Raw genomic sequence first — 23867 nt, forward strand, 5'->3', positions numbered from 1 at the left:
TTGGAGGTGGTCTCAGAGACATTAAGATACTAAGACCCATTTTTGTGGGTCTGGCACATATACATACCCTACTCATTTTGGGTATTCGTGGTTAGCGCAGTTCTCTCTTTTTTCTATTTCTGTTTGGTGTATTCTTGGTGTACATTTGAATTGCAGCTTCCGTCCAATACCATTTGTATTCCGTAGCGCAGTTTTTCCCCTTTTTTCATAGCTCCTTGAATGCCTACGGAGCACCACTGGTTCCGAGGACAGAGCACTGGAAGAGGACATGGAGGAAGAAGAAGAGGAGAGGGTGGAGGAGAGAGGTGTGTCAAAACCAGTAGTAGCATTTTGGAGGCGTGGTGGCGGAACAACCTCCAACACTACTGCACCTTGTCCTGCATCCTTCCCAGCTGCCAGAAGAGTGACCCAATGGGCCATGAAAGACAGGTAACGTCCCTGTCCATGCCTGCTGGACAATGAGTCAGCGGTAATATGCACCTTACCGCTGACCACCCTATCCAGCGAGGCAAGGACATTGCTTTCCACATGCCGGTAGAGAGCCGGAATCGCCTTCCGTGAGAAAAAGTGGCGTTTGGGGACCTGCCACTGAGGAACCGCACATTGCACAAACTCACAGAAGGGGGCCGATACTACCAACTGAAAAGGTAGCAGTTGAAGTGCTAGCAATTTAGCCAAGCTACCATTTAACCGCTGGGTATGTGGATGGCTGGGAGTGAACTTCTTTCTACGGTCCAGCAGCTGGGGCAGGGAAATTTGCTTGCTACAATGGGACTTGGCTGTACTGCTAGCAGAGTGCCCGCAAGCACTTGGCAGTGACACACCTAATTCTACACCTTCATTCCTCTCAGCGCAGGTTTCAGAGAGGACTGGAGGTCTAGTGGGGTTGGAGATCCCAGCTGATGAGGAGCAAGGAGAGGTCCGCTTTGTTCTTTGGTGTGGGTCTTTGAGGTATGCTTGCCAACCAGCTGCATGGCAGGTCAACATATGTCTGGTCAAGCATGTGGTGCCCAAGCGGCTGATGTTTTGGCCACACAAGATACGCTTGAGACATATGTTGCAAATAGCAGCGGTGCGATCTGATGCACTCGTCTCAAAAAAGGCCCACACCAAAGAACTTTTAGAATAACGCACAGAGGCAGCGCCCTGCACAGGCGGAGCTCTGTGGTGTGATTCAGTCGGTGTGCCGCCCCTAAGCTGGCCCCCGGAGGGCATCCTGCCTCATTGGAGATGTGCCTCCTCCTCCTCCTCTCTCCTACCAGGCAACCATGTGGAGTCAGTGCCCTCATCATCCCCTCCCTCTTCATCGCTGGAGCAAACCTGGCAGTATGCTGCAGCTTGTGGAACATGACTGCCGGATTGCTGTCCCCTCTCTCTGTGCTCACACTACTGCCTTCCTCTAGCTGAGTATCATCATCAGAGCCTACAAAACACTGGGCATCCTCCTGGAGAATGTACCCAACGCTGTGCTCAAAGAGTTCAGGGGACTCCTCAGGAGGACGTGGTGGGTCTAGGGAAGGAGTCACTGATGATGACATTGAGACGAGGGAAGAGGATGCATTGGCAGCTTCTTTGCTAGTACCCTGAGCCTGGGTGAGAGAGGATGAGGAGGATGAAGAGTGCTTGGTCATCCACTCTACCAAGTCTTCAGCATGATGCGGCTCAACACAGCTGCCGAAAATAAGGACAAGCGTGTCCCATGGCCACGTGCTGATGACGATGCACCGCGTCCACGACCAGCACTGTTGTCTCTAGACACAGAGCCTGCTTGCCCTCTTTTATTGGCTCGTGCCTGTCTGCCTCTCCTTGTTGACCTTCCAGACATGGTAATGACCTGAAGGGAGATGGGAAAACCAGCAATTGGGTAGTAAATATTGTGCTGGAGGCACACAACACCCACTAACTCCTGCAGATGCCTTTATTGTATACTGTGCTGTGCTGGAGGCAAACAACACCAACTAACTCCTGCAGATGGCAGATGGCTCAATTAGAGAAGAGCAAAATAGGTGGCTAAAGGTGTATACTGCACTCAGGTCACACAGACAACACCCAGAAACTCCTGCAGATGGCTGATAGCTCAATTACAGAAGAGCAATAGCGCTAAATAGGTGGATAAAGGTGGATACTGCATTAAAGGTACACAGAGAACACCCACTAACTCCTGCAGACGCAAACACACTACACAAGGCCGCTGCGCTGGCGGCTTTATATAGTGTGGGGCATGTACTACACAGCCTGAGCTATGATTGGCCACAGGAATCCTGCCTGTGGCCAATCATGGCTCTCATCGATGCCTGCGCTGTGATTGGCCAAGCATGCAGGGTCACAGTGCATGCTTGGCCAATCATGAGCCAGCAATGCACTGCAATGGCCCATAGAGTTCTGGCTTCGCCGAACGGGTGAACAGCCGGTGTTCGAGTCGAACATGCGTTCGGCTCGAACACCAAGCTCATCCCTAGCTGTAACCTTTTAGCTAAAGTCAATAGCAAATCTACACAGCATGTGAAGCAAGCCGGACACCTGTGGTAACGGTCACCACGGCCAGGCCCACCGTGCTCTCTGTGGTGCTTATGAAGAGACAGATTTGTATCTCCACCCTGTTTTTAAAGTACGCATTTGCGACTATGTACATCATCATACACAGCGTGGGGACCATCTTGCCCTCACCCCTCCTCCTGCGTAGCCATCGGCCGCAAAGAATCACTTCTGAATTTACTGGCGGCTAACCCGGAAATGACGGTGGGAGGGGGTTGCACCTCTCCTGCCGCCTCTAAAAGTGATCTCGGTAATTGCTGCCATAACCCCGGTAATAAACGTCAAAGTAATGACATTATTTTCAAGATATCTTTCTGAGACCTGTCTGAACGTCACCAACAGCTTCTCTTTGTACAACCGTGAGAGTAGCGAGCTGTCGTTTACTTTTATGGCCCAACACTCAGTATAAATTTTACCACTGCTAACTGCATTAAACCTCTCTGTGTGGGGCAATGTTAGTACTTGATTGTACCTACACGATTTAATCGTCCTCGTTTTGGGCTCCCCCCGCACATCTTTCATAACTCTCCCAGGTGAGATCTGGAACACTGGCTGAGCGATTTCAAACTGATAGTATTTAAGTCCCCTCTTTACTCCTCCCATCCCCCTTCCTCCCTCCCTCCCCCTCCTTCCCTTTATCTTCCCACTTCAGTGACCTACCTTATTCTCCCTCCCTCCCTGCTCTATCCATAAGGGTGCCTTCAAAGGAAATTTGATATTGTTTATTACTATAACCAACATACTATATAGATACAGTAGCGCTGGTTTTCCTGAATGAGGCCGGACAGTTTATCTAGACATAGCTTTCTTACGAAATTCCTGATTTTTGGAGATTTTTAGACCTTGCACAGAAGTATTATTCTTTTCCCTCACCCTTCTTTTCCTACCTGACTATACTAAAGATGGGTTAAATATATGCCGCACCGACACGTTATGAGTTCATTTTAGATATCTGCTCTATACATGATCCATAGATCAAGATCTTAATTTATACTGAGCCTATGTCACACGCTAAGTCTCTACTGTATTCAGTGATTACACTTATCTGTCTATGGAAAACTTTATAGTGTCCGGCCATGACATGACAATACTGTTGTTGCTCGTTAAATCTCTGCACAATTGAATGCAACGTTGGTTTATATTCTTAACTTGACATGTACGTGACTATGTATGTATGCTACCCTGTTTACCTCAATTAACCACTTCCCGACCAGCGCACGACGATGTACGTCGACAGAATGGCACGGGCAGGCATATTGGCGTACATGTACGTCCAATATTCGTTGCCGCCGTGCCATTGGGAGCGCGCTGCTGCCGGCGCGCTCCCGCGCTGGTCGGGACCCCCGTGAGTCCGGTCGCGGGACCCGCGGATTTGATCGCCGCGGGCATCCCCGCGATCGTCTCACGGAGCGGCCGAATGGAGGAAATGCTGTATAAACAACATTTTTCCATTCTGCCTAGCAACTAGTGACGCTGATCTCTGCTCCATGTGATTGGAGCAGAGATCAGTGTACACTAAATGAAAGCCCAACCCCCCCACATTTAGTAACACACTCCTAGGAACACTTAACCCCTACACTGCCACCCACTGGTTAACCCTTTCACTGCCAGTGTCATTTACACAGGAATCACTGCATTTATATAGCAGTGATTACTGTATAAATGACAATGGTCCCAAAAATGTGTCAAAAATGTCAGATGGGTCCCCCACAATGTCGCAGTCACAATAAAAATCGCAGATCGCCGCCATTACTAGTAAAAAAAAAAATAATAAAAAATTATTAATAAAAATGCTATAAAACTATCCCTATTTTGTAAACGCTATAACTTTTGCGCAAACCAATCAATAATCGCTTATTGCGATTTTTTTTACCAAAAATATGTAGAAGAATACGTATCGGCCTAAACTGAGGGAAAAAAATGTTTTTTTATATATTTTTGGGGGATATTTATTATTACAAAAAGTAAAAAATAATGCGTTTTTTTCAAAATTATCGCTCTATTTTTGTTTATAGCGCAAAAAATAAAAACCGCAGGGGTGATCAAATACCACCAAAAGAAAGCTCTATTTGTGGGAAAAAAAGGACGTTAATTTTGTTTGGGAGCCACGTCGCACGACCGCGCAATTGTCAGTTAAAGCGACGCAGTGCCGAATCGCAAAAAGTGGTCTGGTCTTTGACCAGCAAATTGGTCCGGTCTGAAAGTGGTTAAAAAATAAATTTGAAACAGAAAAAATAAAAAAAAAGTAATGACATTATATATATATAATTGAGATCTAGCCCTTCTTTGGTATTTATTTCTTTGTATAGAAAGGGGTCTGGATTATACATTAGACATGTGCACAACGGAAACATTTTTTAATTTCATTGAGTTTCGGATCCATTGCTAACTGCCCACAGTTAGCAATGGATCCGGAACTCAATGAAATTAAAAAATGTTTCCGTTGTGCACATGTCTAATGTATAATCCAGACCCCTTTCTATACAAAGAAATAAATACCAAAGAAGGGCTAGATCTCAATTATCCAGTACTAGAGAAGACCATCACATTAATCAATTGGACTTGCTTCGGTGAGGCTGCTCACATGTACCAGAGCACCTCCAAAAAAGATGGAGGACTTGGGAAAAGTTCAACTGTGTAAGAAGCAGTAAGGGTGGCATACCATGGTCAAAGAATCCAAAATAGTATTTTATTAGACATTTTTTTAAATTGGTCTTTTTTGTTAATAGGACAAAAAATAAACTGCAGAGGTGATCAATATACGAATCAATAGACATGCGCACAATGAAATATTTTGTTTCGGAATTTAGTTTTTGTCCGAAAAATAAATTTATTTAGTTACTCCCGAAATTTGTTTTTATTTATTTTGTTTCGTTAAAAAATGCATTAGTCTGAAAATTCAAAATAATTACGGTGGAATCTGTCATTGAAGGCTTATGGTGTCTGTCAAATGTTTTAAGAAGATTCGATGGAGCAGCTAAACTGTACGACGGCCGCAATCGTACATTTCCTGCTGAATGTTCCGTCTACAAGTTATAGTAGAATTCTAATGTTGTATGACACTAGTAATAATTATATTTATTCATTATTATTACTTGTCAACCAACATTAGAATTCTTCTATAGCCTATGGGCGGAGCATTTGACCATAAATGTCCGCTCGTGGCGACTGCTTCGTTGAATCTTCATGTCGAATCTTCTCTCTATATCGAATAATCTTGAACTAATAGAGTTACAGTAGGTTAGTCACATTCAACCTTTTTTGCAATTGTCTCTATAATGTTGAATCTTTTCTCTCTATGCCAAATCTTTTCTCTCTATGTAGAATAATCCTGGACTAATAGAGCTAAGGTGAGGCACATTCGACCACAGGTTCCATGGACACAGATCGCTATTGTCAGCATCATGTCGAATCTCCTATCTATATCCAACTGTAGCAACGAAAATGAAAATAAAGCATTTGTTTATGTCAGATCTTTTGGTTTTCAGATTCTGCATGTTCGTTATTGTTTGTTAAAACAATAACGAAAATACCCGAAAATTCGGGCGAAAACGAATGCACATGTCCACAAATCAATATACAAGTATTGGGATTTTTTTTAACCAAAAATATGTAGTAGAATACATATTGGCCTAAAATGATGAAGAACTAAGATTTTTTTGCATTTTTTTATTGGATATGTTTTTTAGCAGAAAATAAAATAAAATGGCCTGGTCAGGAAGCAACGTAAATTTTCCCAGAGCTGAAGGGAATAAACGAAAACATTAGCTCTCATATTCTACATAATTACATAGTTAGCCAAGCCGAAAATGGAACCATCCAGTTCAATCAATAAAAAAAAATATCATACAATCCCATATACACAATCCTATATCCACAGTTGATCCAGAGGAAGGCGAAAAACCCCAGCAAAGCATGAACCAATTTGCTACAGCAGGGGAAAAGATTCCTTCCTGATCCCCCGAGAGGCAATTAGATTTTTCCTGGATCATCAGGGGAAGACTACTTCTTAGTCATTTTCACAAATTTTTCTGAAAGGTTCATATCCCCATAGGCGTGTGCACAGGGTGTGCCAGGTGTGCCCAGGCACACCCTAATCACCCCATACGGCCCCAGAAACCCCTACCGCAGGACTGCCAGCTTCCCTACTCTCCCAGCGACTGCTGCTATGAGCACACACAGATGATGTTTCAGGATGAATGGGGGAAGTGGTAATGTCATTTACCGGCCCCTTACCTTTCTGAATGAACACAGTGATTGGTACCAGGTGTTTGAGCTTTGGGGCACACACCCTAATACAATAGGCTGTGCACACCTATGCATATACCAGTACAAAAAAATTATATTTGACATGTTTTACAATAAAATAAAACAGGGAAATAATACTCACGGTGATTCTGGTTGAGAGGTGGTTGGAGAGCGATAATAGGAACCGAGCAGAACACAAGGAACAAACCAAGATCCAACGATAGGGTCTGCGTGATAGAGGAAGAATAATAATACGTGTCTCCTTAGACAGCCTTATATACTTTTACATATTGTCATGTGATTAGTCATCCACCGGACACAGCCGGTGACAGATTGCACCCGCGGCCTCATGTGAGGCAGAATCTGGGTGGACTTCGTATGACGTCCACCTGGAAAGATGAAAGCCTCGTCCAGCCATCATTTGACTATAGGCCGGGCAGGAACTGGTTAGAAAAAAAAAGATCTTTCTTTTCATTGTTTGTACTTGATGGGTTATGTTTTTAACATGCACATTCGCCGTAGGTTTTTTTTCCGATCGATTTCACTACTAATGTTTAGAAAATTGATTGTTTATGCTACAGAAATCGAAAATGACAGGGTGTTTTATTCCCCATAAAACTTTGCATTTCGAAAATTGAAATGAGCCCACTAAGGTTTTGAAAAGCAGGACGATTGAGCATATCAAGTGCTTTTTCGAACCATTTTCTAACCATGTATGGCCACTATCACGAATACAAAATCAAACAAAAGTTCTTGAAATGAAAAGTTTTGAAGAAGTATCTACACGTGTATGGCCAGCACTACACTACTTTCACAATGCTCCATTGCAAAAAGTCGTGTGTTTTTGCTGCGCTATTATTGTGTTTTTGTTTCCGGTGTGGTTTTCACTGGTGAAAAAAAAAAAAGTGTGAATCAAAAACTGCATCTTTGATGTGTTTTTGCCATGTTTTTGATGTTGTTTCCATTCATTTCATTGCAGAGGTGTGTTTTTGGTCTGATTTTCTTTTTTTACCGCTGCAAAATTGCCAAAAAATGCAAAAAGCATGATTTTACAAAATGCAGTGGACCCTCCGCTCATCAGTACGAAGAGTTCCGTACGATTTCATGGTGATCAGTGCGAAGAGTTCCATATGATTTCATGGTGATCAGCGTGAAGAGTTCGATACGATTTCATGGTGATCAGCGTGAAGAGTTCCATATGATTTCATGGTGATCAGTGAGTAGAGTTCCATATGATTTCATGGTGATCAGCATGAAGAGTTCCATATGATTTCATGGTGATCAGCGTGAAGAGTTCCATATGATTTCATGGTGATCAGTGTGAAGAGTTCCATATGATTTCATGGTGATCAGTGAGAAGAGTTCCATACGATTTCATGGTGATCAGTGTGAAGAGTTCCATATGATTTCATGGTGATCAGTGTGAAGAGTTCCATACGATTTCATGGTGATCAGTTTGGAGAGTTCCATATGATTTCATGGTGATCAGCGTGAAGAGTTCCATACGATTTCATGGTGATCAGTGTGAAGAGTTCCATACGATTTCATGGGGATCAGTGTGAAGAGTTCCGTACGATTTCATGGTGATCAGCGTGAAGAGTTCCGTACGATTTCATGATGATCAGTGTGAAGAGTTCCATATGATTTCATGGTGATCAGTGTGAAGAGTTCCATATGATTTCATGGTGATCAGTTTGAAGAGTTCCATATGATTTCATGGTGATCAGTGTGAAGAGTTCCATATGATTTCATGGTGATCAGCGTGAAGAGTTCCATATGATTTCATGGTGATCAGTGTGAAGAGTTCCATATGATTTCATGGTGATCAGTGTGAAGAGTTCCATATGATTTCATGATGATCAGCATGAAGAGTTCCATATGATTTCATGGTGATCAGTGTGAAGAGTTCCATATGATTTCATGGTGATCAGCGTGAAGAGTTCCATATGATTTCATGGTGATCAGTGTGAAGAGTTCCATATGATTTCATGGTGATCAGTGTGGAGAGTTCCCTATGATTTCATGGTGATCAGTTTGGAGAGTTCCCTATGATTTCATGGTGATCAGTGTGAAGAGTTCCCTATGATTTCATGGTGATCAGTTTGGAGAGTTCCATATGATTTCATGGTGATCAGTTTGGAGAGTTCCATATGATTTCATGGTGATCACTGTGAAGAGTTCCCTAAGATTTCATGGTGATCAGTGTGAAGAGTTCCATATCATTTCATGGTGATCAGTGTGGAGAGTTCCATATCATTTCATGGTGATCAGTGTGAAGAGTTCCATATGATTTCATGGTGATCAGTTTGGAGAGTTCCATATGATTTCATGGTGATCAGTGTGGAGAGTTCCATATGATTTCATGGTGATAAGTGTGAAGAGTTCCATATGATTTCATGGGGATCAATGTGAAGAGTTCCCTATGATTTCATGGTGATCAGTGTGAAAAGTTCCATATGATTTCATGGGGATCAGTGTGAATAGTTCCCTATGATTTCATGGTGATCAGTGAGAAGAGTTCCATATGATTTCATGGTGATCAGTTTGGAGAGTTCCATATGATTTCATGGTGATCAGTGTGGAGAGTTCCATATGATTTCATGGTGATCAGTGTGAAGAATTCCATATGATTTCATGGGGATCAATGTGAAGAGTTCCCTATGATTTCATGGTGATCAGTGTGAAGAGTTCCATATGATTTCATGGGGATCAGTGTGAAGAGTTTCATATGATTTCATGGGGATCAGTGTGAAGAGTTCCCTATGATTTCATGGTGATCAGTGTGAAGAGTTCCATATCATTTCATGGTGATCAGTGTGGAGAGTTCCATATGATTTCATGGTGATCAGTGTGAAGAGTTCCATATGATTTCATGGTGATCAGTGTGAAGAGTTCCATATGATTACATGGTGATCAGTGTGAAGAGTTCCATACGATTTCATGGTGATCAGTGTGAAGAGTTCCATACGATTTCATGGTGATCAGTTTGGAGAGTTCCATATGATTTCATGGTGATCAGCGTGAAGAGTTCCATACGATTTCATGGTGATCAGTGTGAAGAGTTCCATACGATTTCATGGTGATCAGTGTGAAGAGTTCCGTACGATTTCATGGTGATCAGCGTGAAGAGTTCCGTACGATTTCATGATGATCAGCATGAAGAGTTCCATATGATTTCATGGTGATCAGTGTGAAGAGTTCCATATGATTTCATGGTGATCAGTGTGAAGAGTTCCATATGATTTCATGGTGATCAGTGTGAAGAGTTCCATACGATTTCATGGTGATCAGTTTGAAGAGTTCCATACGATTTCATGGTGATCAGTTTGGAGAGTTCCATATGATTTCATGGTGATCAGCGTGAAGAGTTCCATACGATTTCATGGTGATCAGTGTGAAGAGTTCCATACGATTTCATGGTGATCAGTGTGAAGAGTTCCGTACGATTTCATGGTGATCAGCGTGAAGAGTTCCGTACGATTTCATGATGATCAGCATGAAGAGTTCCATATGATTTCATGGTGATCAGCGTGAAGAGTTCCATACGATTTCATGGTGATCAGTGTGAAGAGTTCCATACGATTTCATGGTGATCAGTGTGAAGAGTTCCATACGATTTCATGGTGATCAGCGTGAAGAGTTCCGTACGATTTCATGATGATCAGCATGAAGAGTTCCATATGATTTCATGGTGATCAGTGTGAAGAGTTCCATATGATTTCATGGTGATCAGTGTGAAGAGTTCCATATGATTTCATGGTGATCAGTGTGACGAGTTCCATATGATTTCATGGTGATCAGTGTGAAGAGTTCCATACGATTTCATGGTGATCAGTGTGAAGAGTTCCATATGATTTCATGGTGATCAGTGTGAAGAGTTCCATATGATTTCATGGTGATCAGTGTGGAGAGTTCCCTATGATTTCATGGGGATCAGTGTGAAGAGTTCCATATGATTTCATGGTGATCAGTGTGAAGAGTTCCATATGATTTCATGGTGATCAGTGTGGAGAGTTCCCTATGATTTCATGGTGATCAGTGTGAAGAGTTCCATATGATTTCATGGTGATCAGTTTGGAGAGTTCCATATGATTTCATGGGGATCAGTGTGAAGAGTTCCATATGATTTCATGGTGATCAGTGTGAAGAGTTCCATATGATTTCATGGTGATCAGTGTGGAGAGTTCCCTATGATTTCATGGTGATCAGTGTGAAGAGTTCCATATGATTTCATGGTGATCAGTTTGGAGAGTTCCATATGATTTCATGGGGATCAGTGTGAATAGTTCCCTATGATTTCATGGTGATCAGTGAGAAGAGTTCCATATGATTTCATGGTGATCAGTGTGAAGAGTTCCATATGATTTCATGGTGATCAGTGTGACGAGTTCCATATGATTTCATGGGGATCAGTGTGAAGAGTTCCATATGATTTCATGGTGATCAGTTTGGAGAGTTCCATATGATTTCATGGTGATCAGTGTGAAGAGTTCCCTATGATTTCATGGTGATCAGTGTGAAGAGTTCCATATGATTTCATGGTGATCAGTGTGAAGAGTTCCCTATGATTTCATGGTGATCAGTGTGAAGAGTTCCATATGATTTCATGGGGATCAGTGTGAATAGTTCCCTATGATTTCATGGTGATCAGTGAGAAGAGTTCCATATGATTTCATGGTGATCAGTTTGGAGAGTTCCATATGATTTCATGGTGATCAGTGTGGATAGTTCCATATGATTTCATGGTGATCAGTGTGAAGAGTTCCATATGATTTCATGGTGATCAGTGTGAAGAGTTCCATATGATTTCATGGTGATCAGTGTGAAGAGTTCAATATGATTTCATGGTGATCAGTGAGTAGAGTTCCCTATGATTTCATGGTGATCAGTGAGAAGAGTTCCATATGATTTCATGGTGATCAGTGTGAAGAGTTCCATATGATTTCATGGTGATCAGTGTGAAGAGTTCCATATGATTTCATGGTGATCAGTGTGAAGAGTAGTGATGGCCGAACGGTTCGCCCGGCGGTCGTTTCGCGGCGAATTTCGGTCGTTCGCGGTCCGCTCGTTCGCTCGCCTTTTCCCGTCGTTCGCCCCGGCGGACTTACGTGTTTAATGTGTAAAAGAACTTTGACCTATGATGACACATCCATCATGGGGTACAGGACAGCCAATTGAAATATGACAGCACATGGACACTTGGACATTCCCCCTAACCTATAAATACACCCGATCCGGTGGCCATTTTACATTCTTTCTTCTGTCACTATAGGGAAAGATTGCTGTGTGGAGTAGGGACAGATAAATCGCTAGCTATTTGGTACACAAAAGTTCTTTTCAGGACTGGTATAGGTGTTAGGTGTATATAGGTTTGCTGTGCTACTGATTGTTGCAGCAGCCTGAGTGTCTTTTGTCAGTTTAGAGAAAGGGAAAGGACGGTGTGTGCTACAGGGAGAGTCAGTTTAGTCGTCATCATCATCATCATCATTAGCTGTTACTATCAGGTCCACAAAAGAGCTATTCCAGTAACCAGTAATTGTTCCAGGCTCCTCTTTTTTGCCATTTTCTATAGGGACAGGAAGGAAGCAGTGTGTGAGGCAGTGAGGGTCAGTTTAAAGACTTGATGTTACTATTAATTCCACAAAGGTTCTTTTCAGGACTGGTATCAGTGGTATGGTAATAGGCTTGTACACGTATAATATTCTTTCTTCCAAATATAGAAAGAATATTAGACTTGACTGCTGCCCTTCTGCTGCAGTCTGCTAATCATTCACAACTCACTTGTTCCACAAAGCTCTTTATCAGGACTGGTAACTTGGTCTGTGTAGGGTGCTACAGTACATAGGGTTGAGTGAGGTACAGTCTGCTGTTCTGTAAGGACCGCTATTGGTCCACAATACATAGGGTTGAGGTGCACCACTGCTGACTGCTGCCCTATACTGCAGCAGTCCTTCATTGGTATAGGGACTGAAGTACAGTCTGCTAATCACTAACACACAACCTGCTTGGTCCACAAAAGTTCTTATAAGGACTGGTAACTTGGTCTAGGGTGCTACAGTACATAGGGTTGAGTGCGGTACAGTCTGCTGTTCTGTAAGGACCGCTATCGGTCCACAATACATAGGGTTGAGGTGCACCAGTGCTGACCGCTGCCCTATACTGCAGCAGTCCTTCATTGGTATAGGGACTGAAGTACAGTCTGCTAATCACTAACACACAACCTGCTTGGTCCACAAAAGTTCCTATAAGGACTGGTAACTTGGTCTAGGGTGCTACAGTACATAGGGTTGAGTGCGGTACAGTCTGCTGTTCTGTAAGGACCGCTATTGGTCCACAATAGATAGGGTTGAGGTGCACTACTGCTGACCGCTGCCCTATACTGCAGCAGTCCTTCATTGGTATAGGGACTGACGTACAGTCTGCTAATCACTAACACACAACCTGCTTGGTCCACAAAAGTTCTTATAAGGACTGGTAACTTGGTCTAGGGTGCTACAGTACATAGGATTGAGTGCGGTACAGTCTGCTATTCTGTAAGGACCGCTATCGGTCCACAATAGATAGGGTTGAGGTGCACTACTGCTGACCGCTGCCCTATACTGCAGCAGTCCTTCATTGGTATAGGGACTGACGTACAGTCTGCTAATCACTAACACACAACCTGCTTGGTCCACAAAAGTTCTTATAAGGACTGGTAACTTGGTCTAGGGTGCTACAGTACATAGGATTGAGTGCGGTACAGTCTGCTATTCTGTAAGGACCGCTATCGGTCCACAATAGATAGGGTTGAGGTGCACTACTGCTGACCGCTGCCCTATACTGCAGCAGTCCTTCATTGGTATAGGGACTGACGTACAGTCTGCTAATCACTAACACACAACCTGCTTGGTCCACAAAAGTTCCTATAAGGACTGGTAACTTGGTCTAGGGTGCTACAGTACATAGGGTTGAGTGCGGTACAGTCTGCTGTTCTGTAAGGACCGCTATCGGTCCACAATACATAGGGTTGAGGTGCACCACTGCTGACCGCTGCCCTATACTGCAGCAGTCCTTCATTGGTATAGGGACTGAAGTACAGTCTGCTAATCACTAACACACAACCTGCTTGGTCCACAAAAGTTCCTATAAGGACTGGTAACTTGGTCTAGGGTGCTACAGTACATAGGGTTGAGTGCGGTACAGTCTGCTGTTCTGTAAGGACCGCTATCGGTCCACAATAGATAGGGTTGAGGTGCACTACTGCTGACCGCTGCCCTATACTGCAGCAGTCCTTCATTGGTATAGGGACTGACGTACAGTCTGCTAATCACTAACACACAACCTGCTTGGTCCACAAAAGTTCTTATAAGGACTGGTAACTTGGTCTAGGGTGCTACAGTACATAGGATTGAGTGCGGTACAGTCTGCTATTCTGTAAGGACCGCTATCGGTCCACAATAGATAGGGTTGAGGTGCACTACTGCTGACCGCTGCCCTATACTGCAGCAGTCCTTCATTGGTATAGGGACTGACGTACAGTCTGCTAATCACTAACACACAACCTGCTTGGTCCACAAAAGTTCTTATAAGGACTGGTAACTTGGTCTAGGGTGCTACAGTACATAGGGTTGAGTGCGGTACAGTCTGCTGTTCTGTAAGGACCGCTTTCGGTCCACAATAGATAGGGTTGAGGTGCACTACTGCTGACCGCTGCCCTATACTGCAGCAGTCCTTCATTGGTATAGGGACTGATGTACAGTCTGCTAATCACTAACACACAACCTGCTTGGTCCACAAAAGTTCTTATAAGGACTGGTAACTTGGTCTAGGGTGCTACAGTACATAGGGTTGAGTGCGGTACAGTCTGCTGTTCTGTAAGGACCGCTATCGGTCCACAATAGATAGGGTTGAGGTGCACTACTGCTGACTGCTGCCCTATACTGCAGCAGTCCTTCATTGGTATAGGGACTGAAGTACAGTCTGCTAATCACTAGCACACAACCTGCTTGGTCCACAAAAGTTCCTATAAGGACTGGTAACTTGGTCTAGGGTGCTACAGTACATAGGGTTGAGTGCGGTACAGTCTGCTGTTCTGTAAGGACCGCTATCGGTCCACAATAGATAGGGTTGAGGTGCACTACTGCTGACCGCTGCCCTATACTGCAGCAGTCCTTCATTGGTATAGGGACTGACGTACAGTCTGCTAATCACTAACACACAACCTGCTTGGTCCACAAAAGTTCCTATAAAGACTGGTAACTTGGTCTAGGGTGCTACAGTACATAGGGTTGAGTGCGGTACAGTCTGCTGTTCTGTAAGGACCGCTATCGGTCCACAATAGATAGGGTTGAGGTGCACTACTGCTGACTGCTGCCCTATACTGCAGCAGTCCTTCATTGGTATAGGGACTGACGTACAGTCTGCTAATCACTAACACACAACCGGCTTGGTCCACAAAAGTTCTTATAAGGACTGGTAACTTGGTCTAGGGTGCTACAGTACATAGGGTTGAGTGAGGTACAGTCTGCAATTCTATAAGGACTGGTATCGGTCCACAATAGATAGGGTTGAGGTGCACTACTGCTGACCGCTGCCCTATACTGCAGCAGTCCTTCATTGGTATAGGCACTGAGAGCTTTGTCACAGGGTCATTTAAAAAATGACAGGCAGAGGAAGAGGCAGGCCCTTCCGCATGGGTGGTAGGGGTAGGGCAGGAGCAACAGGCTTGAGCCAAAGTGGGAAGTTGCAGAAGGTGCGTTCAATTACTTTAAAGGACGCACCAGACTTGGTTGAATGGCTCGCTCAGCCTTACTCTTCTGCACCCCCCTCATCCTCTCGATCTGCACCCTCTTCTTCACTCTCTGCTATGTGCACCCCCAAAGACACTACCACCAACAACACCACCACAACCACCACCACCACCACATACCTTCCGCTTGAGTCACAGGAATTATTTTCCGATCCATATCAAGAGGACATTTCTGATGCGCAGCCACTCTTGGTATTGGATCAGGAAGAGGAGGTAGCAACAACCGCTACTCAGCAGTCTGACGACAGTACCCAGATCAGCCCAAGGAGGAGGTTGGTCCCCGGTGTTGCTGCCTACTCCGAGATCTCTACTTATAGCGGTGGGGAAGGTGACGTTGATGATGACGTGTCTAGTGATGTCACGTGGGTGCCCACAAGAGAGGAAGAGGAGGGGAGTTCAGAGGGAGATATGGACCAGCAGATAGGGAGGAGAAGCAGGAATAACTTACATTGCACAGGAGGGACAAAGCAGACTGCAAATGTATCAGGAGCGAGTCATCGACCATGTACGGTCACATCTGGCGCTCCCAGGACACCGGCACATGGCTCCGCAGTGTGGGCTTTTTTTAACGTGTCCGCTGCTGACAATAGCGTTGCCATCTGCAATCTTTGCAGTCAACGCATTAGTCGCGGTAAGCCCAACACTCACCTAGGGACGACTGCCTTAAGAAGGCACATGAGCAGCCATCACCGAGCCGAGTGGGAGCAACGGAACACACAAAGCCACACTGCAGGCTCTCACCGTCCAGCCTCGTCTTCTACTTCTCCTTCTCCTCTCTCCTCACAATTGTCCTCCACTCCACCTTTCATCACGCCAAGCTCACGTTTTTCTGCAAAAAGGCAGGCTTCCGTGGGCCTAATGTTCGAGCGTAAAAAAATGATGAGGCCGGATAACCCTCTTGCCCAACGGTTGACGGCTGGCATGTCAGAACTGATAGCCCGCCAACTACTGCCATATAAACTGGTGGACTCGGAGGCCTTTCGCAAATTTGTGGCCATTGGAACACCACAATGGAAGGTCCCAGGAAGGAAGTATTTCTCAGAGAAGGGCATCCCAGAGCTATATGGCCATGTTCAGCGGCAAGTGAATGTATCTCTGGCACACAGTGTCGTGCCAAGATACATCTGACCACAGACACGTGGTCTAGCAAACACGGGCAGGGAAGGTATATCACTTTTACTGCCCACTGGGTGAACCTTCTGACGGCCGTCAAGCATGTAACCCGTGGCACCCGTGTAGATTTGGTTTTACCACCACGGATTTCATGCAGGCCTGACTCTTCTTTTCCTCCTCCTCCTACTCCATTCTCCTCCCTCTCCTCCTCAGCTGCCTCCTCCTTTTCCGCTGCTAGCGTCTCTTCCGCTGCACCGCCCAAGCTCCCCAGAACCTATTCCACATGCCAGGTGAGACGTTGCCATGCCGTGCTGCGTCTGTTGTGCCTGGAAGCCAAGAGCCACACTGGCCCGGCACTCCTTTCAGCTTTACGTTCACAGGCAGATCAGTGGCTAACACCGCTCAATTTGACAGTTGGTAAAGTGGTGTGTGACAACGGTGCCAATCTGCTTAGCGCATTGAAACAGGGCAAAATCACACACGTGCCATGCATGGCACATGTCTTAAACTTGGTCGTGCAGCGATTCCTTGTCAAATACCCTGGGGTCCAGGACATCTTGCGGCAGGCAAGGAAAATCTCGGCCCATTTCAGAAGATCTTACACGGCCATGGCTCGCCTTGCTGACATTCAGCGGCGACACCATCTACCGGTCAGACGTCTTATTTGCGATTGCCCGACGCGATGGAACTCAACCTTCTATATGCTTGATAGGCTGCTCCAGCAGAAACGTGCAGTTAACGTCTACCTGTATGAACTCTGCGAAAGAAACGGTTCTGGGGAGCTGGGGTTTTTTTCACCGCGCCAGCGGCTGCTCATGCGCGACGCATGCAGACTTCTGCGGCCATTTGAGGAGATCACCAAACTGGTCAGTCGCAGCCATGGCACCATCAGTGACATGGTACCTTATGCCTTCTTTATGGAGCGTGCATTGCGTCGTGTCATTGATCAGGCTGTGGAGGAGCAGGAGCGGGAAGATGAGGAAGTCGCAATGCTGGATGAATTCCCAGGGGGGGCTACTCTATCTGAGACAAGTCAACAACAGGAGTCTGAAGAGGAGTCAGAGGAGGATGGTGCCGGGGCGGATGAGGAGGAGCAAGAAGAGCGTGCTTTAAACCTTTCTGGGATCCCTGTTGTGCGTGGATGGAGAGAGGAGAATGAAGAGGGCGACATTATCATGGACGATGAGCAGGAGCCAGGCCACCACACCGCTTCCACTTTAGTGCAAATGGGGGCCTTCATGCTCCAGTGTTTTAATAGGGACCCCCGTATAAAAAGCATAAGGGTCAAGGACCAGTACTGGGTGGCAACGTACTTAGACCCCCGGTACAAACACAAAATGGCGGAAATGTTACCGCCGTCGCAGAGGGCTGTCAGAATGCAGCACTTCCAGGCCTTGCTTCGAGAAATGCTGCATTCTGCTTTTGCGTGCGCTGGCAGAGGAGCAATTCCCACTCCCAGAGAAGGATTTGCGGGTACCAATCCAACAGCGCCTGCAAGAAGAGGCCGGTTTGAAGATGTGTTGGTGACTTCGGATATGAGGTCATTCTTTCAGCTGACCCATCGACAGGTGTCATCCGGATCCAGCATCAGGGAACGCCTAGACCGTCAGGTGTCCGACTACATTGGGTTAACGGCCGATGTGGACGCTCTGAGGAGTGATGAACCCCTGGACTACTGGGTGGGCAGGCTTGATCTCTGGCCAGAGCTTGTCCAATTTGCAATCGAACTGTTGGCTTGCCCCTCATCCAGTGTCCTGTCCGAAAGGACGTTCAGCGCAGCAGGGGGGATCATGACCGATAAGCGTACTCGCCTAGCTCACGACAGTGTTAACTACCTCACATTTCTAAAAATGAATGAGGCATGGATCTCGGAGGAATTCAACACATGTGACCAGTAGACCATGTATATGTCTATAAACTATTTTTTTAATCAAGCACACAGACCTTCTTTCTTCATTTGGCTCACTTCCTTGTCCCAAAAAAGCACACCGTACCCTCCTCTTTGAAGAGGTTGAGCGGTGTCATATTTCTACTGGGGCTGCTTATGATATCCCTGTGCTGTGCTGACTTCCTCCTGGGGGTTCTTATTATGAGGGGATCACACCATCCCTGTGCTGTGCTGAGTTTCTCCTGGGCCTGCTTACTATGAGGGGATCACACCATCCCTGTGCTGTGCTGACTTCCTCCTGGGGGTTCTTATTATGAGGGGATCACACCATCCCTGTGCTGTGCTGACTTCCTCCTGGGGCTGCTTACGGTGCTGCTGTCAGTGCTGTATATCATGGTGCTGGTGTGAGTGCTTAATGTCACGGTGCTGCTGTCAGTGCTGTATATCACGGTGCTGATGTCAGTGCTTAATGTCACGCTTCTGATGTCAGTACTCTCTATCACGGTGTTGCTGTCAATGCTGTATGTCACGGTGCTGGTGTTAATGCTTTATGTCACGCTTCTGATGTCAGTACTCTCTATCACGGTGCTGCTGTCAGTGCTGTATATCACTGTGGTGATGTCAGTGCTGTATGTCACGCTTCTGATGTCAGTGCTCTCTATCACGGTGCTGCTGTCAGTGCTGTATATCACTGTGCTGATGTCAGTGCTGTATGTCACGCTTCTGATGTCAGTACTCTCTATCACGGTGCTGCTGTCAGTGCTGTATATCACTGTGCTGATGTCAGTGCTGTATGTCACGCTTCTGATGTCAGTGCTCTCTATCACGGTGCTGCTGTCAGTGCTGTATATCACGGTGCTGATGTCAGTGTGCTGTATGTCACGCTGCTGATGTCAGTGCTCTCTATCACGGTGCTGCTGTCAGTGCTGTATATCACGGTGCTGATGTCAGTGCTTAATGTCACGCTTCTGATGTCAGTGCCCTCTATCACGGTGCTGCTGTCAGTGCTGTATGTCACGGTGCTGGTGTTAATGCTTTATGTCACGCTGCTGATGTCAGTGCCCTCTATCACGGTGCTGTTGTCAGATGACTCTATCACGGTGCAGGTGTCATTGCTGTATGTCACGCTGCTGGTGATCATCTCCTGCACCCTCTTCTTTGCCTACCCTGGTCCCTGACCTTCCCTCTCCTCCATTGCCTTCATGCGCTCCACAGTCCTGAATTGTCACAACAATTTCCCATATAAAAAAAGAATGCTTGTAGTTATCGATCCCAAATTCACCTCATACATGTATTATATCATTGGCCATGTGGTGGGACTATGATTTCCCTGCTAATAATTACATCGTGGCTGCAAATTCGACCTGAAGGTTTGAAATGTTCGCCTCCTATTGAAGTCAATGTGGCCCGCCGCGAACGTTCGGTTTCCTTTGTAAATCCAAAGTGGTAACCTGAGACTTTTGAAGTTTTGCCTGTGTATAGTAATTTATGTTGTTTATCGCTTTTGCACGGGTGTATGCAATTTTAAAGCAGCTGGGGTGGGACAAATTTAGATGGGGAGGGGGGGGGGGGGCACCAAGTTTTTAGTCTTGCCTAGGGCAGCATAAAACCAAAATACACCACTGGATTGACCCATCCTCAGTAGGAAAGATACTCCCATAGGAGGGAAGGGTAATCCTTTGTAGCCAGTATAGGGTCTCTCAGAGATCTGTTTGGGATAGGCTGCTTTCACACTGATCACCATGAAATCATATGGAACTCTTCACTAGTGATGGCCCGAACCTCCGACGGGACGTTTCGCGAACGCGGACCGCGAACGAGGCCGACCGTTCGCGGTCCGCGTTCGCGAAACGTCCCGTCGGAGGTTCGGGCCATCACTAGTGAAGAGTTCCATATGATTTCATGGTGATCAGTGTGAAAGCAGCCTATCCCAAACAGATCTCTGAGAGACCCTATACTGGCTACAAAGGATTACCCTTCCCTCCTATGGGAGTATCTTTCCTACTGAGGATGGGTCAATCCAGTGGTGTATTTTGGTTTTATGCTGCCCTAGGCAAGACTAAAAACTTGGTGCCCCCCCCTCCCCATCTAAATTTGTCCCACCCCAGCTGCTTTAAAATTGCATACACCCGTGCAAAAGCGATAAACAACATAAATTACTATACACAGGCAAAACTTCAAAAGTCTCAGGTTACCACTTTGGATTTACAAAGGAGGTCTGGTGCTAGAATCACTGCCCATGATCGGACATTTGCAGTGATACCTCACATGTGTGGGATGATCGCTATTTGCGTGAGCACAGGACTGACACACGTGTTCACTAGGGATGAGCAGAACACCCCCCTGTTCAGTTCACACCAGAACCTGCGAACAGACCTAAAGTTTGTGTGAATTTTAGAACCCTATTAAAGTGTATCGCTGGACCCCGGAGAAGAGATCACCCATCGCTGGATAGCAAGAGTGGATTACCACCGCTGGAATCTTTTTTTTATTTTTTTTTATTTCTAATAAAGGACTTTTCCCAATGGTGTCTGTGAGTTTTTTAACAATTTTTTACACTTTCTTTGTGAAATGGTAGGGGTACGTTTGTACCCCCTTACCATTTCAAACAGAGGGGGGTGGGATCTGGGGGTCCCCTTGTTAAAGGGGGCTTCCAGATTCTGATAAGCCCCCTGCCCGCAGACCCCCACAAAAACCGGCCAGTGTTGTGGGGATGAGGCCCTTGTCCTCATCAACATGGGGACATGTTTTGAGGGGTTACAGACCCCCAAAGCATCCTCCCAATGTTGAGGGCATGTGGCCTTGTACGGTTCAGAGGGGGCGCTCTCTCGCCCCCCCCCCTTTTCCTGTGGCCTGCCAGGTTGTGTGCTCAGGTAAAGGGTCTGGTATGGATTTTTGGGTGGAACTCCACGCCATTTTCTTTTTTAAATTTGGTGTGGAGTTCCCCTTAAAATCCATACCAGACCTGAAGGGTCTGATATGGATATTTAGGGGGAACCCCACATCATTTAAAAAAATAAATTTGACCTGGGGTTCCCCTTAATATCCATACCAGACCTGCAGTGGCTGGTAATTGAATTTGGGGGGAACCCCACGCATATTTTTTTTTATCAACTACTTTCAATGAGTGTTCTCTGTATTACGGGGAGCCGACAATTCATAATAGCTGCGAGTGAATTTAAATGCTTTTTTTCCTGCAAAAATGACACTTTGTGCAGGGACAGTTCTAAGCACAGGAAACATGCGCCCCTTCACAGGCATACTATAGACACCCCCCAGGTATGACATTTAAAGGAATATTACACTTTTATTGTTTCACTTTAAGCATTATTAAAATCACTGCTCCTGAAAAAACAGCCATTTTTAAAACTTTTTTTTTGCCTTGATACATGTCCCCTGGGGCAGGACCCGGGTCCCCAAACACTTTTTAGGACAATAACTTGCATATTAGCCTTTAAAATTAGCACTTTAGATTTCTCCCATAGACTTTTACAGGGTGTTCCGTGGCTTTTTGAATTTGCCGCGAACACCCCAAATTGTTCACCGTTCGCCGAATAGGCAAACAGGCAATGTTCGAGTCCAACATGAGTTCGACTCTAACTCGAAGCTCATCCCTAGTGTTCACTTTTGTGTGAGCATGGGAGGACTTTAAGCACTTTCATTTTTTTTTTTATATTAATTTATTTAACTTTTTACATTGTTGTTAATTTTTTTTTTTTTTAAATCCCATTTATTGCTGTTACAAGCAATGTAAACCTCCTTTGTGACAGCAATAGACAGTGACTGGTACTCTTTATATAGAGATCTGGGGTCTTTAAGACCCCAAATCCTTCCCCTGCCCTTAAAAGCGTTCAAAACACCAAGATCTGTGTTTTTGAATGCTCTCAATTTTTCAAAACTGGCGCCAATGGTTCCTGAGTAAATTGGAAGTGATGTCGTCGCTTCCGGTTTACTGTTGCGAACAACCTATCCCAGTGTTCCAGCTGGTTGCTCTGGTCTCCCAGTGGGATGGGGGAGCCTAAGAGAGCCAGAGAAGGCAGCAGGATGCAGGGGCGTCCCGTCCCGCTGCTAGCAATTGAGTGGCTAGTAAGCCCCACCAATTTCTATTACAAGAGAGCTAACCTCTAAAAAACTATACTGGATGATGATGCCTGTAGCTGCATATTGTCCCGGGACTGACGTCACCCCCCCCCCCCAAAAAAAAAGCCACCCCAGGCAAACTCCCTTGGGTCAATCGCCATTACTTAAACAGGCCCCTACATTCATCCCTATCCAATAGGATTTGTTGAACTCACCTCCATGGTTCAGCTTCCCAGTATAGTGTTGCAGGTGCGGAGGGTATTTATATCTGTGCTTCTGAATCCCACCTCGTGTTGTTAGCAGGATTCCATCCTCTGGATCTGAGCCAAGGCTTATCTTCAGCATCGACATTCTGGTAAATAGTAGCTGGACCTTGACCCTTGTGTCACTCGCTGAGCTCAGCTGAAGGCTAAATATATGAAGCAAAGATGGAATCCTCGGTATTGATTACTCTAATGGTGTCAGACTGAATATTGACTACTAAATATATTCTTCTTCCTCCCCAACCAATCCAATACAAAAAAAAACACTTCCACCCCCTTCCTGCCCAGGCCAATGGTCAGCTTTCAACGCTCTCACACTTCCGATGACAATTGCGCGGTCATGTAACACTGCACCCATATGATCATTTTATAATTTTCTTCACACAAATAGAGCTTTCTTTGGTGGTATTTAATCACTGCTGAGTTTGTATTTTTGATGAAATTAACGAAAAAAGACCAAAAATTTTGAAAAAAAAAGTTTTCTTTGTTTCCATTACAAAATAATCTTTCTTCATAAATTTGGTGGTGTTGGGGGGTGTAATGGTGTGGGGGAGGGGATATCACCGGTTCAGGCTTGTGGTGGGGGTGTGATGGTGTGGGGGATGGGGTATCACCGGTTCAGGCTGGTGGTGGGGGGTGTGATGGTGTTGGAGATGGGATATCACCGGTTAAGGCTGGTGGCGGGGTTGTAATGATGTGGGCGATGGGATATCACTGGTTCAGGCTGGTGGTGGGGGTGTAATGGTGTGGGGGAAGGGGTATCACCGGTTCAGGCTGGTGGTGGGGGTGTAATGATGTGGGGGGTGGGATATCACCGGTTCAGGCTGGTGGAGGGGGTGTAATGGTGTGGGGCATGGGGTATCACCGGTTCAGGCTGGTGGTGGGGGTGTAATGGTGTGGGGGATGGGATATCACCGGTTCAGGCTGGTGGAGGGGGTGTAATGGTGTGGGG

The 23867-nt window shown here is 45.6% G+C and overlaps 1 protein-coding gene across 1 annotated transcript in view; it reads right to left on the reverse strand.

Annotated features, from left to right (window-relative positions):
* LOC144000390 (microfibril-associated glycoprotein 4-like) overlaps positions 1-22977 on the reverse strand; it is a 56460-nt gene extending 33483 nt beyond the window's left edge. The window contains exons 1-2 of the mRNA XM_077494199.1: positions 22868-22977; positions 6926-7010 (exon numbers count right to left, since the gene is read on the reverse strand). Coding sequence (XP_077350325.1) covers positions 6926-7010; positions 22868-22873 — 91 coding nt within the window. The 5' untranslated portion in view covers positions 22874-22977. The remainder of the gene's footprint in view (positions 1-6925; positions 7011-22867) is intronic.
* Between the last annotated feature and the right edge of the window lie 890 nt (positions 22978-23867).

The sequence above is a fragment of the Lithobates pipiens genome, unplaced genomic scaffold, assembly GCF_037356315.1.
Source record: "Lithobates pipiens isolate NorthernLeopardFrog02 unplaced genomic scaffold, aLitPip1_a1.2 Scaffold_22, whole genome shotgun sequence".
NCBI classification, from domain to species: Eukaryota; Metazoa; Chordata; class Amphibia; order Anura; family Ranidae; genus Lithobates; species Lithobates pipiens.